Source organism: Acanthochromis polyacanthus, chromosome 1, assembly GCF_021347895.1.
Source record: "Acanthochromis polyacanthus isolate Apoly-LR-REF ecotype Palm Island chromosome 1, KAUST_Apoly_ChrSc, whole genome shotgun sequence".
Classification (NCBI taxonomy): domain Eukaryota; kingdom Metazoa; phylum Chordata; class Actinopteri; family Pomacentridae; genus Acanthochromis; species Acanthochromis polyacanthus.
The window spans coordinates 66,602,772-66,620,724 of NC_067113.1; the positions used below are offsets into that span (position 1 = coordinate 66,602,772).

Genomic DNA, 17,953 nt, shown 5'->3' on the forward strand with positions numbered 1-17,953 from the left:
CTGATGTTTAGTGCGAAAGAAAATAGACCGCCAGTAAACTGATTTTAATGCAATGCTGATAAACACATGAATTGATGAAAATATCAGTTTGAAATACCCTCTTCTTGGTTGAGCTTTAGGAACTAAGCTTAGGCTGGATTAGCATAAAGACTAGAGGTTAGCATAAAGACTAGAGGCAGGATCTGCCTGGTTCTGTCTGAATTTCAGAAATACATCTATCAGATCATTAAAAGCTCATTAACACAGAATGAAAACAGTTAGATTCATACTTAAACATAAAAGCTATTTGTGGTTGTAAAGAGAGTAACCTTCTTGGTGAACAGTTCATTAGCAGGGCCAGCTATTTTTCGTCTCTCCATTGTGCCCACAAACACATTTTTCCCCTGTTAGTGTATGGATTAAACACACAAACCACAACGTATTAATTAGTTTTGTTTGTTTCTTGTTTTACTTTGGACAGAACCAGAGTAACTGTTTGCCCCCAGCTTTAAGTCTTGCTAAGCTAATCATTAGTGGTGTTGATTTTTCTTGCCCAACTAATTAGAAAACTAATTATTACTTGAAGTTAATTGTCTAGCAGAAATCGTCTGTTTTACATTACTGTACCGTGATAGTTTTGGGGTTTTGACTGATGGCCTTGCAAAATATGCAACATGAAGACATCACTTTGGCCTTTATAGTCTGTGATGGCTAAGGCCACACAGCTTCATCTATAGGTAAGAAGTGCCCACTCTCACCTCACCATTTAGTTGAGTTAATTTCATTTACACAGGTTATTTTCATTTGCAGTCAGCCACACCCCAAACAATTAATTTCACTTAATTTAAGTACACAGCACACATTTATTGGTTAATTTATCATTTATTTCTGGCCCCACACTGTATGTATGAAGTGCACACATTTATGCAGTATGGGACTGGTTAAAATTGTGCTTTATTTTGTATTAATCAGCGCTTCTTCTTTTGAGTTACCGTGCTGGTGGGAGGTCCCTGGGGCTGAGAAGAAAGGCGAGGCCAAGGGTGGAGGACACTCATAACCTGGTGTCTGCTCATTGGGCCATATCAAGACCAGCCATCTTGGAGGGGGGATTTAGATTCGATTAGTTTCTTTTGTATTAGTTCTAGTTAATGTCTATTGCGTTTTTCCCCTTTTGTATTATTTGGTTTGGCCAAGCCACTATATATGTTCCCTTGTGTCTCATTGTGTGAAGTCTGTTTGTCAGTCATTTAGTTTGTTGCTGTTTTGAGTTAGGTTCTAGTTTTGTTGACCTCTTTTATAGGCCTAAACTTATGTTTATTATTTTGTAACATTTTGCTTTTTGAAGTATATTAAAAAAATCTATTTTTTCAAAAAAACCTCCTGCTTCCTCATTACCTTGCTGGTATGGCCCTGACATAGTCTCACAAGGGAACTTTTATCTCCTTTTTTGGCATTTTCTGTATTAAACAACTGAAAGAACTAAAATATCCACATTGATACTGAGAGTAGACATGCTTGTGAATGTTTCATAGGGAAATACTTGTAGAATTTTTCAAATTTGGCCAGAGTGAAATTACTTTCTGTGTGCAAACATATAAACTGTGTTTCAGTTAATCGGGTTCTCCTGGGTCTGCTGGTGCTGATGGTGTGTCTTCTCCTGCATAGTACTCTGCTCAGAGCCTCCACTCGACCCACACTCTCAGGTACAGTGATGTTTAATTCACAGATTGGATTTTTCATCTTTTATGTATGTTTTTTGCAAGCCTTTGTGGTAATTCTAGATTAATAGCCATTATAATGATCAAATATATGATTTATCTGGAAGCCTTATGTTTAATTATATGTCTGGTGATATTTTTTCATATTTTCAACAAATACCATATAAAGAGCCAAATTTACAGCTAATGTATGTATTCCACTAACTGTATTGTTAAAATGGATGAAGTATCTTATCTGTCTCATAAAGGTGTATATTGAGAATAAATCCAAATGCAAACAAAATTTAAAACAATTACAAGCAGACTGATGATGCACATTGTTGATCTCATTTTCCTTCATTAACATGAACACTAGTTTTATTTTGACATAATCCTGCAGACCCTATACCATTCTGCTGCTAGAAGGGCTCACTGTAGAGCCAAATATGTATTAGTCCACAGCTGAAAGTAGTCCCATACAAATGCATAATTTATTTCTGATTAACCTTTGTTAAAACCTGCAGTACCCAGGTTTAAGGAAATTATTTAGTCAAATCTAAATGTACATGTATGGCATGGTTGGCTGTAGAGAACACATTTTGGACTTTTTACAGGTTTTGTGGACAATAAGACAAAACTTGCAGCAAGCAAATATAGTCAGTGTCATAAGCATCTCATGAGCCCCATTTATTTTATGTAAGGATCATGCATTTGTTAAAAGTTTTGAAAATACTAAGGGATACGTGTAAGATTTTATAGGGAGGCATGGACAGTTAAATACTGCAAACCTGACCCTTCTTCTCTAAAATCACTTGCCTTCAAAATGAGATAACAGCCTCAGCTCACAACAGTTTGTCCCTGATTCTCCTCAGATCACAGGAAGCGTCTCAACAGTGTAGCACAGGTTTCCTCGGTGGGAGCGTCAGAGGTGGATGATGTCGTCCCCGTCATCATCTGTTCATCCGAAGAGCATATGGGTGCAACCATGGCAGCCATCAACAGCATCATCAGCAACACAGATGCCAGTGTTTTCTTCTACATTGTTACTCTGCGTGATGCTGTCAAACTTACCAGGTGAGTCTAAAATAATGGTTTTCAAACTTGGTGAAAATGTAGCTAGAGGAGATCTAGTTCAACTCACTTCACAGTAATATTGGCTATCATGAGGACCTTCATACCTAACTGAACTTTTTTTGCATTTTCCCAGGAGGTACATACTGAAGTCAAAACTGAAAGGTATCCAGTATAGGATACTGGAATTTAACCCGATGGTTCTACAAGGAAAAGTGAAACCAGATTCATCCCGACCTGATCTCTTACATCCAGTGAGTAAGAGAGTTCTGGCTGCAGGAAACATATTCTACAGAGTAAAGTTTTCAAACACCCCATACATTTGTGAAATATTATAAATATAACATTATCAATCACTCTTAGGTCTTCAAGTGCAATTTCTTTTCGTACAGTCACAGCTAAAAAATGCTGAACAAATCCTAAAAAAGTCATTCAAAACTTAAAATTGATTGGTTCCACAAAAATACATAAGAAATTTTGAGTATTGGGTCATTTTGGTACCAGTGATCCACTAATGATGTCCTGCTTTTTAATAAAAGACATGATTTTTGTTGCTGTGCTTCGTGTCTATATAAAGCAGCACATTTGAAAGTTCTTCAGAGACAAAAATAGCTAAAATAAGGAACCTAACACAGGAAACATGCCTGAAGATACTGATTCTCAGCCAGGAAGGGTACAGCTGCTGCCATATAGCCAGGAAGTGCAGATGCAGACCTTCAGCAGTTGGATACACTCTGAAGAAATACAGATGAACCAACAGCTTGGAAAGCAAACCAAGCACACCAGAACTGGAAAACCATGAACTGGAAGAAGATTGTGTGGTCAGATGAGTCCAGTTTCCAGCTTTATCTTCCTCCTGCTAATGTGAGGGTACACAGAAGACCAGGTGAAGCATTATCTCCAACATGTACAGTACCTACTGTCAAGCATGGTGGAGGCAGTATCATGGTTTGGGGATGCATGAGTGCTGCTGGTGTTGATCATCTCATTGAACTGTACCAAGTATTGTGCCATTCTCAGAACAATTTGAAGGTAGAAGAGGGCAGAAATAACTTTGATTTTGTTTGCAGCTCAACTTTGCGCGTTTTTACCTGCCTCTGCTCGACATCAGCCATAAGAGGGTGATATACTTGGATGATGATGTCATTGTGCAGGGTGAGTATGTGATCATGACAGGACAGAACCACCATGAAGAAAAGTTAAACACATATGCTTCAGATTACATGATTAAATTGTGCTTCTTTCAACAATCAACTGCAAACACCTTCAGGATTATTCATTAGATTCTGTTACCATATAGTGACATTATATGTAATGATTGTAACTTCTGCCATAGAGGCTTTCAAAGTGACTGTTCTTTGTAATGGAAAAGTTGACAAAACCAGATTAAATGACATTAGAGACAGTAGTGCTGTCAGAGAATATGAACTATGTCGATATACAGGGTGACACAAAAAAACGGGAACGTTTTAACAATCCAATAAAACCAAGAGTGATGGGGAAAAAAACATTTTATTCATAGTAATTGAAACCTTAAAACATGCCATTTAAGAAACAAGGATGGAATTTTATTTTTTTTAAAATGACTTCCTGTAGATGGCGTCCTCCTGTATGAATGCATTCTTGAAATCTGCTGCTGAGATTCCTCATGGACCGCTGCAACATCTCAGCTGGGATACTGTGAATTTCATCCTGAATTCTCTGTTTGAACTCATCCAGAGTTCTTGGTCGAGTCATGTACACTTTTCTCTTGAGATAGCCCCAGGTAGATTTCAAGAATGCATTCGTACAGTAGGACGCCATCTCCAGGAAGTAATTGTTAAAAAATTTAAATTCCATCATTGTTTCTTAAATGGCATGTTTTAAGGTTTCAATTACTATGAATAAAATATTTTTCTTCCATCACTCTTGGTTTTATTGGATTGTTAAAAAGTTCCCGTTTTTTGTGTGTATTTCACAAACTAAGGGAATTTCTTGCTTTCCAGGTGACATCAAGGATCTGTTTAATATCAAACTGAAACCAGGACATGCTGCTGCTTTTGCCACAGACTGTGATCTTCCCTCCACACATGAGATGGTGCGCAGCATCGGCATGCAGGTGGATCTTTAACGCTTTTATTAAACTGCATTGCATACCAACTTGCCAGTTAGAAATGACAGATTTTAAGCTTTACCATATGACTTTCATTTGATTCAGTTTATAATGAATACATATTATTGTGAATTGTTGTGAGTGGATTGGAAACTGAAACAAAATGTTAGAATCCTGGAGAGCCACTTCTGCAAACTCTCCATGGTCACATTTAAAAAGACTCCACTTTGATAGCTAAAATATGGTGTCCTCTCCTCTGAGCTCGTCCCCTAGACAACCTACATGGGCTTCCTGGACTACAGGAAACAGGAAGTTAGAGACCTGGGCATCAACCCCAGGGACTGCTCTTTCAACCCTGGAGTGTTTGTAGCAGATATGAAAGAGTGGAAGAAACAGAAGATCACCAAACAGCTGGAGAAGTGGATGGAGGAGAATTTCAGGTACACACTGTGAGCAGAGATTTCTGGAAACTTTCATTTTGTATTTTAACACATTTCTTGCTCAAATATGAAGCTCTGGAGAAATACACACACAGAGTGTCTTGAAGAATGACTTTCTGAGGGCTTGTTTTCACAGACAAACAATACTATTGGCAAAGCAGACATACATGAGACAATGGAAGGATTATTGAATGGAAAATCACAGGCTAAAGGCAAATGTCATCCCTAAATAGGAGGATTCCAGTTTTACATTAGGATCTATTTAGAACACCGATGGTGTTATCATAGGTTTTTACCATGACAATGTCTTTGGTCCTCCTTCAGATATGTACGGTTATGCTACAAGAATCTATAGGATTCCAAACATGCATAATAAAAAGGACATTTTCCTCTCATTTTAGGGAATGTGTATCCTAGATGTGCTCAGACTACTCTTACAATGGATAACACAGGGCCACTCCCTCAGCACATTAAAATATTGCCAAAAAAAACAGTATCATTCAAAGTAACACAGGGTTACAATCACCAACTCACTGAAAACATGTTGATCAATTTAAAATCAAAAAGTATATAAAATCAAATTTAAAAAGAACTGAAAAGTGTCTGCATGTGATGCTGGCATCTTCAATAGGAAAGAAGCAGCTGCAGGGCCTCCCTCTGCTGGACACCTGCAGATAATCCAACAGGTCCACCGACAAACACGTGGGTCATTTTTCTCTACCACCTCTACAACCCATAGTAATGTACTGATGACACGAGACATGCCACAGATACACTGTTAAAAACATTTTAGGACTATTCACTGTAAATAAACAACTAACCACTCTGTTTATGCCTCACCCTCCCTACAGAGACTTGGTGCTTCTATAATTCCATAATAATTCCTAAAGCCTCTAGGATTCACTGTGATTCAAACAAAATCCTGCAACTAGAGTTTGTGTAACAATAAAACTGAAAATATAACAAAATAAACATAATAAGCTTCTTGCTCAAATGTCAAAGTAAACTATTTAATCAGACAGTCTCAGAAAATTGTCACAGATGTCATCTTATAGTATCTACTAGGTCAAATTATATGGTTCAGTGTATTGTAATTACAGGCTAGTAGAAGCATCTGATCAGAAACCTTCTTTCTTTTCTCCAACAGGCAGAACATATACAGCAGTGCTATGGCAGGCGGTGTGGCAACTCCACCCATGCTAATAGTGTTTCATGATAAATACACAACACTGGACCCCCTGTGGCATGTCAGACACTTGGGTAAGTTTATCACTAGTCTTCACACACAGCTGGCTCAGTGAGGTCTGAGATCACAAGAGGTGTCAGAAGATGGAAAGTTAAGATAAAAATGACATCAGTCAGATACAACACAAAGACAACAGCCCATCATCTTTCTGTGTGTCCAGGCTGGAGTCCAGATGCCAGCTACTCAGACAGCTTCATCCAGGGGGCGCATCTGCTGCACTGGAACGGCCCATTCAAACCGTGGAATTACCCTGCTGTCCACTTGGATCTATGGGAGAAGTGGTTCATCCCAGATCCTTCTGGAAGATTTACCTTGGCAAGACCTGAGAGTGATAGCTGAAGTCTGCAGAATATAAAATGCCAGAGACTGTCGGGGGCAGAAACATGTGAAATTCAAAACTTTCTTGGATGATAATAGAAGGTGTGATAGGAAACATACAATGAATGCACAGAGTGGATATAAGAGATGGACATAATGATTCAGTGACCCGTCATGCCACCACTGACACTTTTGCTAATGTGCAGCAGGGGGCGACTCTTCCGGTTCTCATACTGTAGAGACATCCAGTAAAAAATGACTGTACTTCTCACCTGATTTGCCACTATAGTAAGCATTTCCTTAATGAGTTTACGATCTAAATTGCTAATTATGAGACTTTCTGACTACAGCACTATGTTTATATTGTCAATGATGGCTCTGCTTAGAGTATAATAAAGTCCACAATCCAATGGATGACATCATGGTAGCTCGGTCGAGCTTTTATATAAACCCAATGTGATTAAACGGACAAAATACAACACATCAGCTGTCCAGAATGATGTTGATTTGTCTCACTCAGCTCTTGGCAAGAAAAGTAACACATGAGAGTACAGTCTAAGAGAGAATGGAATAATAAGAAATGTCCAATGGGAGCAGTATTGTATGAGAAACAGTGACAGGATTGGTGTTGTATGTGTGAGATGTAAAATGTGATGAAATGCAAAACTGTGACTAATCTAGACCATGCTGTATTTGCATGTTGTATTGAAGCTGATGGATACCTGCACAGCATTTAGAATGTTCCTTGAAGTGCAAATGAAAGTAAGACACAAGGACTTCTTTTTTGTGTGTTTGTAAATTGTGCTAAACCTGAAATAAAATGTCGTCATTCCAATTTTTTTGGTAATTTCTCATCTGTACTGATGCATTCATACTTTAAATGTGGCACCACAATCTTAAAGCACACCTAATACAGAACTGTGTCTTGTTCCCACTGAGGATATATTACATTCTGGACAGTAAACAAAATAACAGTAACTGTTAATAAGTCAGCAAATCTGCCTGTCCAACTCTTAATGTTTGAACTTGTGCTGATCAATGTTTTGGATTGACTTTAGGTAGAAATGTTGGTCTGGTAATCAGTCCACCACTATGATCCTCACTGAAATATCTTAAGCACTCTTTAACAGATCCCACAGACATTTTGTATTGACATTCATGGTGCCAAGAGGATGGCTCTTAATACCAGAGCGGTGATGCCCTTGTGGCTCCGTTCGAACCACCAACAAATCTACATTCTCCCATTTCCACATCTAGTAGAAGGAGTGGCACAACATTTGGTAGACATCCATGGTCCTGGAAACTTAGTGATCTCTGACCTTTCCTCCATGAGGCTGATATCCGTGGATTAAAATGTCTGAATAGATTGTGAAATTTGTTGCAGAAGTTAATGACCCTCGGGATGAATTATAATAAATATGTACCCCTTAAGTTTTCTCATAGCAGAATCATTAGATCAAAATTTAATTTGTCCAATAAAGCTGCGTAACAAGTGTTGACATCGACAGTGAGGAGATCTGTTGGCTCGGATAAGCTGTGGAGGGCACATTACTGATATAGTTTGGAATGTTCTTCATCCTGTGATAAAACATTTCTATCCTGGTGAGAGTGGTCTCTTTAGGACCTCCGTACTCTCATCTGTATGGTCAGGGTTCACTGAAAGAACACCTTTGGAAGACTTTGGTGTTAAATTACACACTTCACTGATATCAAAACACAAAATGAGTTGAAAGAAGGTGTTCATTCCTTCAGCGGAGTTTCCAAAGACTTGGAGAATAAGTACTAATGTGCAATAAAACTTCCCTGGCAGCACGGTGTGGCCCAACACCAAGTCACTTTATGTTGGTCTTATTGTTCAGTTGTCGTCTATCTGTATCTGCTAAGCTAAAGACATTACAAGGACTCAGCTTAATGCAAGGTTTAGCATTTATTAACAAATGTTAGGAAGTTAAAATGCTAAAAACATGAAGATGAATGCAGACATCATTGTAAACTTGCTATACATGAGCATGTTAGTGTTGTCACTCTGTGCATATTGTCATGCTACCATTAGCATTTGGCTCAAGGCAGTCCTGTGGCGAATGGGTAAATTCAGTAAATGAAAGTAAAGGGACTCCAAGCAAAACACTGCTGCAGTTGAGAGAACGTTTTTTTCTGACAGACTTATCACTGAAGCTTCAGGGGTGTCTTGTCACAGCTAGTCAGGGAACCCACAATGTGAACACCAAGTACAGACCCAACTTCAGCAGGTTAATTTACAGATTTAACAAAACCTAAAGCACATGGAACTAAAGTAACCAATTAAGACAACTTTAAGAGTTTAAAAGTTGAGGGGGAAAAAATAGAAATCTTAAAAAAAAATGTTTCTTTAAGAACATTCACATAAAAATCAACCAAAATCCAGCGAATTTCGAAATGCGAAATATTCGAATTTTTACTGATATATATATGGAATTACATTAGATTTTTTTAGGATTTTTTGGAAGATTTTTATTCATTTATATTAAAAATTAAATATTTACAATTTTTATAGATTTTTTTATTATTAAAATTTTTATTTCTTGCTGAATTTGAGGATTTTTTAAAAATAAAACTTTTAAGGGAAACTTTTAAGGAATTTTCTTAATGAAGATTTTGCTTTTTTTATATATATATAAATTTGGGGAATTTTTTTGCTGACCTTTTAAAAAAAATTCAGACAAGGAAAGGAATATTTTCTGGTGCTGTAAATGGAGACAACAGGAGGGTTAAGGCACCTAAGCTTGACAATCCTGGTAAAATATAGCTTAGAATAAGTTTTCCCAGCTAAATTTAAGATCTCAATATTCTAAATATCATATCTTATATCAAGAAATCTCACCAAACCATTTTTCACTTGTTCTATTGGCAATTTTTTTCACTTATTTCAAGGTAAAAGTTGTTTGAAATAAGTTTTTTCTCCTTGTTTTGAGAGGGGCATTTTTTCCAGTGAATGATAGCAGAGTACAGGCATGTAAATAAATAGACAGCTGAAATTAACACTTAGCTGCCAAGGTTCAGGGGCTGGTCTGAGGCTGGGATCAGGACCCAGGACGGCCGGGGAAGAGCAATTGGCAGCAGGGCTGAACAGACTGGAGTTGCCAGTTTCAGAGCAGGGGTTGTAGCTTTATGCAGGAGGGTGAGTGCAGAGGCCAGCAGAGATGGTTCAGATGGAGTGGGGCTGAGATTCTCCTCCACTGTGGCAGGAAGCAGGTCAGAGAGCTGGACGCAAAGCAAACACATGTCAGCAAAGGTATATTGTGGAGCTAGAAACAGTCACTAGGAGGCCTGCATAAGACTGACTCAGTGGAGTCTACATTCTGGTGATAAGTGGATGTTTGAATCAGGATGTGTAGCATCATAGCAGGATGTGGATGATTAAGTAGAGGTGACTCAAACTCCCACACAGCCTGCAGTCAGCACTCACTCAGCCACAACTACAACCAGAGAGAGAGAGAGAGAGAGAGGGAGAGACAGGTAGAAAAAGACAGGGTTGTCCACCAGAAAGGTGCAGGAGCAGTGGTCCTGACATTTCTCAACAATCCAGCAGAGTCTCTGACTACAGCAGGTGGGTAATATTCACTTTGTTTAAACAGTAAGAGGTGGTATTAGAAGGCAACAAAGAGAGGAAGTCTGATTGTCTGATTTCTTTTTTTCTACAATGACTGGTTATTTCTGTTCTCTGATGGGACAATCTTCATTTTCTGCTGCAATCCTGAGGTGGACAAAGACTCTATTTTATGCAGTGGTCCCTCGTATATCGCGGGGGTTACGTTCCAGAACCTCCTACGATAGATGAAAATCCGCAATACAGGGACCATATTTATCCATCCATCCATCCATCCATTCTCTATACACCGCTTTATCCTCAGTATAGGGTTGTGGGGGAGCTGGAGCCTATCCCAGCTGACTCGGGCGAAGGCATACACAAATCCAATGCTTGAATATTTATTTATAACTCCGCCAAGGAACACGGCGGAGTTATGTGACGATCAGTGCACGTTTCTCTGTGAATCTGTCTGTCTGTTAGCAACATTACTCAAAAACGGAGCAACGGGTTGGGATGAAATTTTCAGGGAAGGTCAGAAATGACACAAGGACCGCCTGATTAGATTTTAGCAGTGATCCGGCTTATAGTCCGGATCCACGGATTTGTTAAAGATTTCCCATTGTGAGATATAGTGGCCGGCACAGCGTCACTGTAGTCATCTTTGATAAATCATCATTCAGAAACTGCATTTTGTGCTTTGCCTTTGTTTAATACAGAATAAATCTAAATATTAATTTGACGATATGGAACATTTAAGTGTGAGAAATATGCAAAACTAGAAGATTTCTGTGGAGGGGCAGATACTTTGTCATGGCGCTATACATATAAAATGAGGATATGTGCTCAGTGTAAACACTGTAATCTAAGTGTACACAACAGTGCTTTTAAAACATTCTGTACTTTCACTTCTGACCATGATATAGTTGAGTCAGTCCATTTTGTCCTTGTATGGTCAAAAACTGTACATGGATCAGTTGAAGTGACGGGTGACTTTTACCACGTCTGATATCAATGGTGGATTTCTGCCGATCTGATCATCCCATACTGGATGACGTTCTTTAAAACAGCTTGTGGGAACAGCGTGTGAGTAGTATCAGTTTTGGCCCAACACACTGAAAGCCTCAGTAATTTACAGTTGTATTTTGGAACACAGTATGCTCTTAAATAATAGTATAATGGGGCGTACGTTCTTAACTGATTATAGATAATCATCGACATGCAGTTTTCATTCTGTCCCTTAGTTTTATGGGACTGTTTATTAGATACCTCACTGTGTCTGATTAAAGCAAACAGAAACCTTCTATCCCGTCTCCAGGATTTTCTGATTGATACATGGCTTCATTTTCTTGGTTATGCACTTTCTTGTCTTTCCTTTATTAGGACTGATAATGGAGAGGGAGGCTGGTGTAAATGCTTTTCACAGATTTTACCTGCAGTGCATTATATTTACTTGGAGTGCTGACTAATTTTACTTACCTTAGGATCTAGAAATTTCTTTCTCTTCTCAGCTACATTTTTTTCAATAACATTCTACTCCTGTTTTCAGTACGAAGTTTCCTTTTTATTCCCAGAACTTTCTACTTAAGGCAGGATAACGTTTTCTAAAGACCTCGTAAAATGATTCTTCCTGAAAACATTTGCAAAATGTTGCATTGAGAGCGCCTTTCCTTTGCTGTTATGGAACATTGCAGGAATGTTCTTTGGAAGAATGTTCTATAGTAATGCATTACCTCAACAACATCCCCAAAACATGCTCAGAACATTGGAGGCTAAATGTTCCACCTTTGTTAATGTCACATTAAAGGAACATTTTTGAAAACCTTTTGAGGCCTCAATATCATCATGGAAATGTTTTTTTCAATGTTGTTTTTAGAGCGGGCTGCACAGTGGATCAGTGGTTGGCACTGTCGCCTTGCAGTGCGAAGATCCCTGGTTTGCATCCCAGCCTTCCTGGGATCTTTCTGCACAGAGTTTCCATGTTCTTCTGTGCATGTGTGGGTTTTCTCCAGGTTCTCCAGCTTCCTCCCACAGTCCAAAACATCCATAAATCCATCCATTCTCTATACACCGCTTTATCCTCACTAGGGTCATGGGGGGTGCTAGAGCCTATCCCAGTTGACTCGGGTGAAGGCAGAGGACACCCTGGACAGGTCGCCAGTCTGTCACAGGGGCTACATATACAGACAAACAATCACACATTCACACTTACGGGCAATTTAGAATGATCAATTAACCTCAGCATATTTTTGGAGTAGGCTGCACAGTGGATAGTGGTTAGCACTTTTGCCTTGCAGCAAGAAGATCTCCGGTTCAAATCCCGGCCTGGGCCTGGGATCTTTCTACATGGAGTTTGCATGTTCTCCCTGTGCATGCGTGGCTTTTCTCCGGGTACTCCGGCTTCCTCCCACAGTCCATTAAGAATGAAATGTGTTCTTTCAAACGTTATTACAGCTTGTAGGTCATATTAGTCAGTGTTGTTGGCTGTAGCCGGCCTGAGCTGTGAGCCTCCAACATGGCCACCAGAGGGTGTGACAGTCCAGGAAGTCCACTGGAGAGGCTCGAATGGACTGACTTAAGAGAGCAGATCCTCTGGTATTCTCTCTGGATTAACCAACTACTGTCTCAGCTTCAGCCACAGTGACCATCCCTCCACTGATAGAAACATCTCAGTGTGATCAGACAGCTCAGAATACACACATGTAGCAATAAGAATGCTCACTGAGGACAACAACCAGTACATCAGTTTGCATTTGTGCAAAGAGATTTAGATTTTGAAGACATAAATGTTAATCCCTTCAACAGTGATCCTGTGATTCTGTCACTGATTATAAAGCAACATGTCAAAATCATCCGTAAGTTTCTCCTTTGTACTTTCACGCCCTGCATGAGGGGGCGGATCAACAGCGAGAAGTCTTGATTTACAGGAAATGAAACATAAAGTAACTCGGCAGTACAACAGAGCTTCTGATTACAACCAGTGAGGGCAACAGATGCAGTTTGTTGTATTTTAAACAGCATTCAAAGGGAAAAAACAGGGAACAGTGAGTACTCACAAACACAGTGTAACGTCTGATGTGACTTATTCTCTGTTGGGCTGTTTGCTTCAACAGGAGCTGCCTGCGTCTCCAGTAACTCGTGTTCTCTGCTGGTGATCATCACTGTTGCCACATCTGACTTTAAATGCTTCAGTAACCATTTGTTTTCTGATGTAATAATATCTGTCATTTCAACATTTTGATCTGTGGCTTGTGCTTTTGTTCCTAGACATGGCAACAGCCAGCAGTATCCTCTCTGAGGATCAGTTCCTGTGTTCCATCTGTCTGGAGGTGTTCACTGATCCAGTCACCATTCCATGTGGGCACAACTTCTGCAAGAGGTGCATCACACAACACTGGACTGTTAATGTCCAGAACAAGTGTCCCATGTGTGCAGATGTCTTTAATAGAAGACCGGAGCTGCGGGTCAACGTATTTATATCTGAGATGGCTGCTCAGTTCAGACAGTCAGCTGTAAATAAAGCCAGCAGCAGCAGTGTAATGCATCAGGGAGACAACGCAGGAGATGTTCTGTGTGACGTCTGCAGTGAAACCAGACTGAAGGCTGTGAAGTCCTGCCTGGTGTGTCTGACCTCCTACTGTGAGACTCATCTGGAGTCTCATCATGGAACCCCAGGTATGAAAAGACATCAGCTGATGGATCCAGTGAAGAACCTGGAAGACAGACTGTGTAAGAAGCATGACCGACCTCTGGAGATGTTCTGCCAGACAGATCAGGTGTGTGTTTGTCAGTTCTGCACCGAGTCAAATCACTGGAGGCATTCCTTTGTTCCTCTAATAGAAGAATATCAGCACAAGAAAACTAAACTGGAGAACACAGAGGCTGAAATTCAGGAGATGATTGAAGAGAGACAACTGAAGATGGAGCAGATAAAAGAGTCAGTGAAGCTCAGCAAGGAGGAAGCAGACAGAGAGACAGCAGCCAGTGTGCAGGTCTTCACTGCTCTGAGTCAGTCTGTACAGAGAGGTCTGGCTCAGCTCATCCACACGATTGAAGAGAAGGAAAAAAGCACAGAGAAACAGGCCGAATGCTTCATCAAAGAGCTGGAAGAGGAAATCAGTGAGCTGATGAAAAGAAGCTCTGAGGTGAAGCAGCTGTCACACACTGAGGACCAGCTCCTCTTCCTCCAAGGCTTCAAATTTCTGGACCGTGCTACTCCCACCAAAGACTGGACTGAGGTCAGAGTTCACGCGTCATATGAGGGGATTGTGAGGAGAGCTGTGGTCCAGCTGGAGGAGACGCTCAGTGAAGAGGTGAAGAGACTTTGTGCTGAAGTGGAGCTGAAGGGGTTCAGGAGGTTTGCAGTGGATGTGACTCTGGATTCTGAAACAGCAAACCCCTTTCTCATCCTGTCTGAGGATCGGAAACAAGTCAGCCATGGAGACAGACAGAATGTTCCAGAAAGCCCAAATAGATTTTCTTATTCTACTGTTCTAGGAGCACAAGGTTTCTGTTCAGGCAGATTTTACTATGAGGTTCAGGTTAAAGACAAGATTGACTGGACTGTAGGAGTAGCCACAGAGTCCATCAATAGGAAAGACTCCACCAAAAATATGGCTAAGAAACACCTCTGTGCTATATGTTTGAGAGAAGGAAAGTGTCAAGTTGTTGCCTCTACAATTTGTATCTCACTGAAGTCGAAGCCTGAGAAGTTGGGCGTGTTCGTGGACTATGAGGAGGGTCTGGTCTCCTTTTATGATGTAGACGCTGCAGATCTCATCTACACCTTCACTGGCTGTAACTTTACAGAGAGAGTCTACCCATATTTCAATCCCCGTCATAATTTAAATGGTACAAACTCCACCCCGCTGATCATCTGTCCTGTCACTACACAGTGAAAACAGGGAATCTTGGGTACCTCTTGGAACACAACCAAACTAATCCCACAGCATTTTTTTTTTATTGTTACCTCCACTAGGAGGTTATGTAATCATCGGACGGATTTTCACCAAATTTTTACAGAATGCCCGGAAGAGCAAAAGTAACAATCAATTAGATTTTGGACACAGAGAGATGGCCAGGCCATCTCTCTCAATTGTACAGAGTCCTTCAAAAAAATCCTGGATCCAGACGGTGATCCGGATCACCTCCAAAATCTAATCGATTGTTACTTTTGCTCTTCCGGGCATTCTGTAAAAAATTGGTGAAAATCCGTCCATGACTTTTTGAGTTATGCTGTTAACAGACAAACAGACAGACAAACAGATGGCCTGGCGGAGGTCTGCGCTCTCCGAGTGCTTTTCTAGTTTTCTTTATGCATTTACATTTTCTACATTTCCTGATTTAGGTTGAACTCAAACTGAATTGAAAACTATCTTAGTTTAATTGTAGATGGTGATTGTGTTCATAGTTTGTATACATAGTTTGATACCATCAGATAAATATCTGTCAGAAAGCACTTTGACTCAACATCTATTCATTGAAATGTGACATTTAACTAATGGTGACTTGACTCAACATGTTGTTCTTTGTTAAAAATGTAATGTAATGTTGTGCCAGTTAGTCTACAAACCTACATGTGGCTGCAGAAAGATCAACGAGCAAAGGGAAAGCAACTTGTGTGCTTTAAGTCTACAATCCACCATCATCAGCAGAGGTACTTTAGGAAGTTTATTGTCATTCAAAGGGAATAGCTCTTGAGGTCTTTGTGGGAGTTTGCCCATTCGGCCTCTTTAGTTTCTGTCACTTCAAAAAATTCTTGCTGTCTAATGTCACAGATTCAGGATGTACCTGAGAGGACAACAATTCATGTCATGTGACCCTTTATCAAAGATGCTAAATTCTTTGTATCCAATATTATGAATAGCATGTATATGGAACTAGAAGTTATGTTGACATTTTGAGAAGGAAGCTGTGTTGTAGTACTCTTGGCCATTCAGTTTCAGTGACAGACAACATTTGCTCATGTGCAGTGCTTAAATACAACTTTGATTTACGAGTATGATCATTTTCGTTTTGTGCTACTTTATACCCACAATTCACTACATTTCAGAGGGAAATATTGTACTTTCTACTTCACTGCATTAATTTGACAGCTTTAGTTACTTTTAAAATGAAGATTTTACACAGTGGATAAGATAATAAGCTTTAAAAACACAGCACAAACTCCACCAAGTAATGATGGAAGAAATTTCACAAATTAACCTTGACAAGGCACACCTATGAATTAAAAACTATTTCAGGTGACTACCTCATGAAGCTCGTCCAGAGAACGCCAAGAGTGTAAAGCAGTAATCAAAGCAAAGGGTGGTTATTTTGAAGAATCTGAAATATAAAACATGTTTTGACTTTTTTCACTTTTTTTTACTACATAATTCTGTATGTGTTCATTCATAGTTTTGGTGCCTTCAGTGAGAATCTACAATGTAAACAGTCATGAGAATAGATAAACCATTAAATGAGAAGGTGTGTCCAAACTTTTTACTGCTTGTGTAGTTAAAGTTTAACTAGTGGTTTTCAAGACATTTGGCTTCTTCCAAAAATCAGTGTGACGGCAAATGTTTCAATGATCGAATATCTCATCAATAGTAAAAAATTAAAGGAAAACTGAAAACAGATATGTGGAAAATAATTTTTTTTCTTCTCATTTTTCTGTGATGCACCCGAAGATTTGTCTTCTGTCCCTGTTTATAAAGACTGATATAAAGTAGTTCAAAGCTGCTGCAGCTCCAACAGTGACCTGCCCTGGACACACATTATGACGACATACACTACCAGGCAAAAGTTTGGGGTCCCCCAGACAATGTCATGTTTTCCAAGAAAATTCTCACTCTTATCCATGTGCTAACATAACTGCACAAACGTTTTCTAATCATCAATGAGTCTTTCAACACCATTAGCTAACACAATGTAGCATTAGAACACAGGAGTGATGGTTACTGGAAATGTTCCTCTGTACCCCTATGGAGATATTCCATTAAAAATCAGCTGTTTCCAGCGAGAATAATCATTTACCACATTAACACATTATAATCATACATGAGTCAAAGAGAGCAAACCAGGACCTTTAGTGTAATACTTTAAATACATTTTACTGCTCATATTTATGCACTTTCATTGAAGTAGGATTTTTCAAGTGGGACTTTAACTTGTGATGAAATGTTTTCTCATTGCTGTATTTAATTAAGAACAGGATGTGAACACTTCTTCCACCACTATAATTAAAGGTGTTACTATTTATCATTTATAGGAGTGGATGTTCTCTCCTATTATGTTTATAAATGAAGTTATTTAAGTGTTATGTCCAAGTCAAACTGGTTTGAACATCCATCTAGTGTCTAGGGTTAAGGTCACAGGTACATGACTGTTTTTATGTATTTGTAGGTGTGTGTGTGTGTGTGTGTGTGCGTGTGTGCGTGTGTGTGTGCGAGCAGAAATTAAAATATATTTTGTGGCATGAGTAAAGAGAAAACTGAAGAAGCTGAAAATGTAGTACTTCAAGGATGTAGTGAAGAGAAATTCACTGAACACATAATAATGAAATGT

The 17,953-nt window shown here is 39.4% G+C and overlaps 2 protein-coding genes across 3 annotated transcripts; both read left to right on the forward strand.

Annotated features, from left to right (window-relative positions):
* Positions 1–1,538: 1,538 nt before the first annotated feature.
* Positions 1,539–7,678, forward strand: glt8d2 (glycosyltransferase 8 domain containing 2). The gene is given in 8 exon segments (XM_051954705.1): positions 1,539–1,682; positions 2,549–2,750; positions 2,884–3,001; positions 3,818–3,902; positions 4,733–4,845; positions 5,101–5,279; positions 6,427–6,539; positions 6,686–7,678. Coding segments are annotated over 8 exon segments (1,050 nt in total). The 5' UTR covers positions 1,539–1,621; the 3' UTR covers positions 6,865–7,678.
* Positions 7,679–10,289: 2,611 nt separating this feature from the next.
* On the forward strand, positions 10,290–17,039 carry LOC110958637 (E3 ubiquitin-protein ligase TRIM39-like). Of its 2 annotated transcripts, none has more exons than XM_022205266.2 (2): positions 10,290–10,429; positions 13,676–17,039. In XM_022205266.2, exon 2 carries the CDS (start codon positions 13,678–13,680, stop codon positions 15,304–15,306), a length of 1,629 nt encoding a protein of 542 aa, XP_022060958.2. In that variant the 5' UTR covers positions 10,290–10,429; positions 13,676–13,677; the 3' UTR covers positions 15,307–17,039. The 2 variants fall into 2 exon arrangements, with proteins under 2 accessions (XP_022060958.2, XP_051810151.1); XM_051954191.1 differs by lacking the exon at positions 10,290–10,429 and adding an exon at positions 13,337–13,452.
* Positions 17,040–17,953: the final 914 nt, after the last annotated feature.

Excerpts from the sequence above, each read along its gene's own strand:
- LOC110958637 (XM_022205266.2), top strand. The coding sequence starts at position 13,678 with ATGGCAACAGCCAGCAGTATCCTCTCTGAGGATCAGTTCCTGTGTTCC.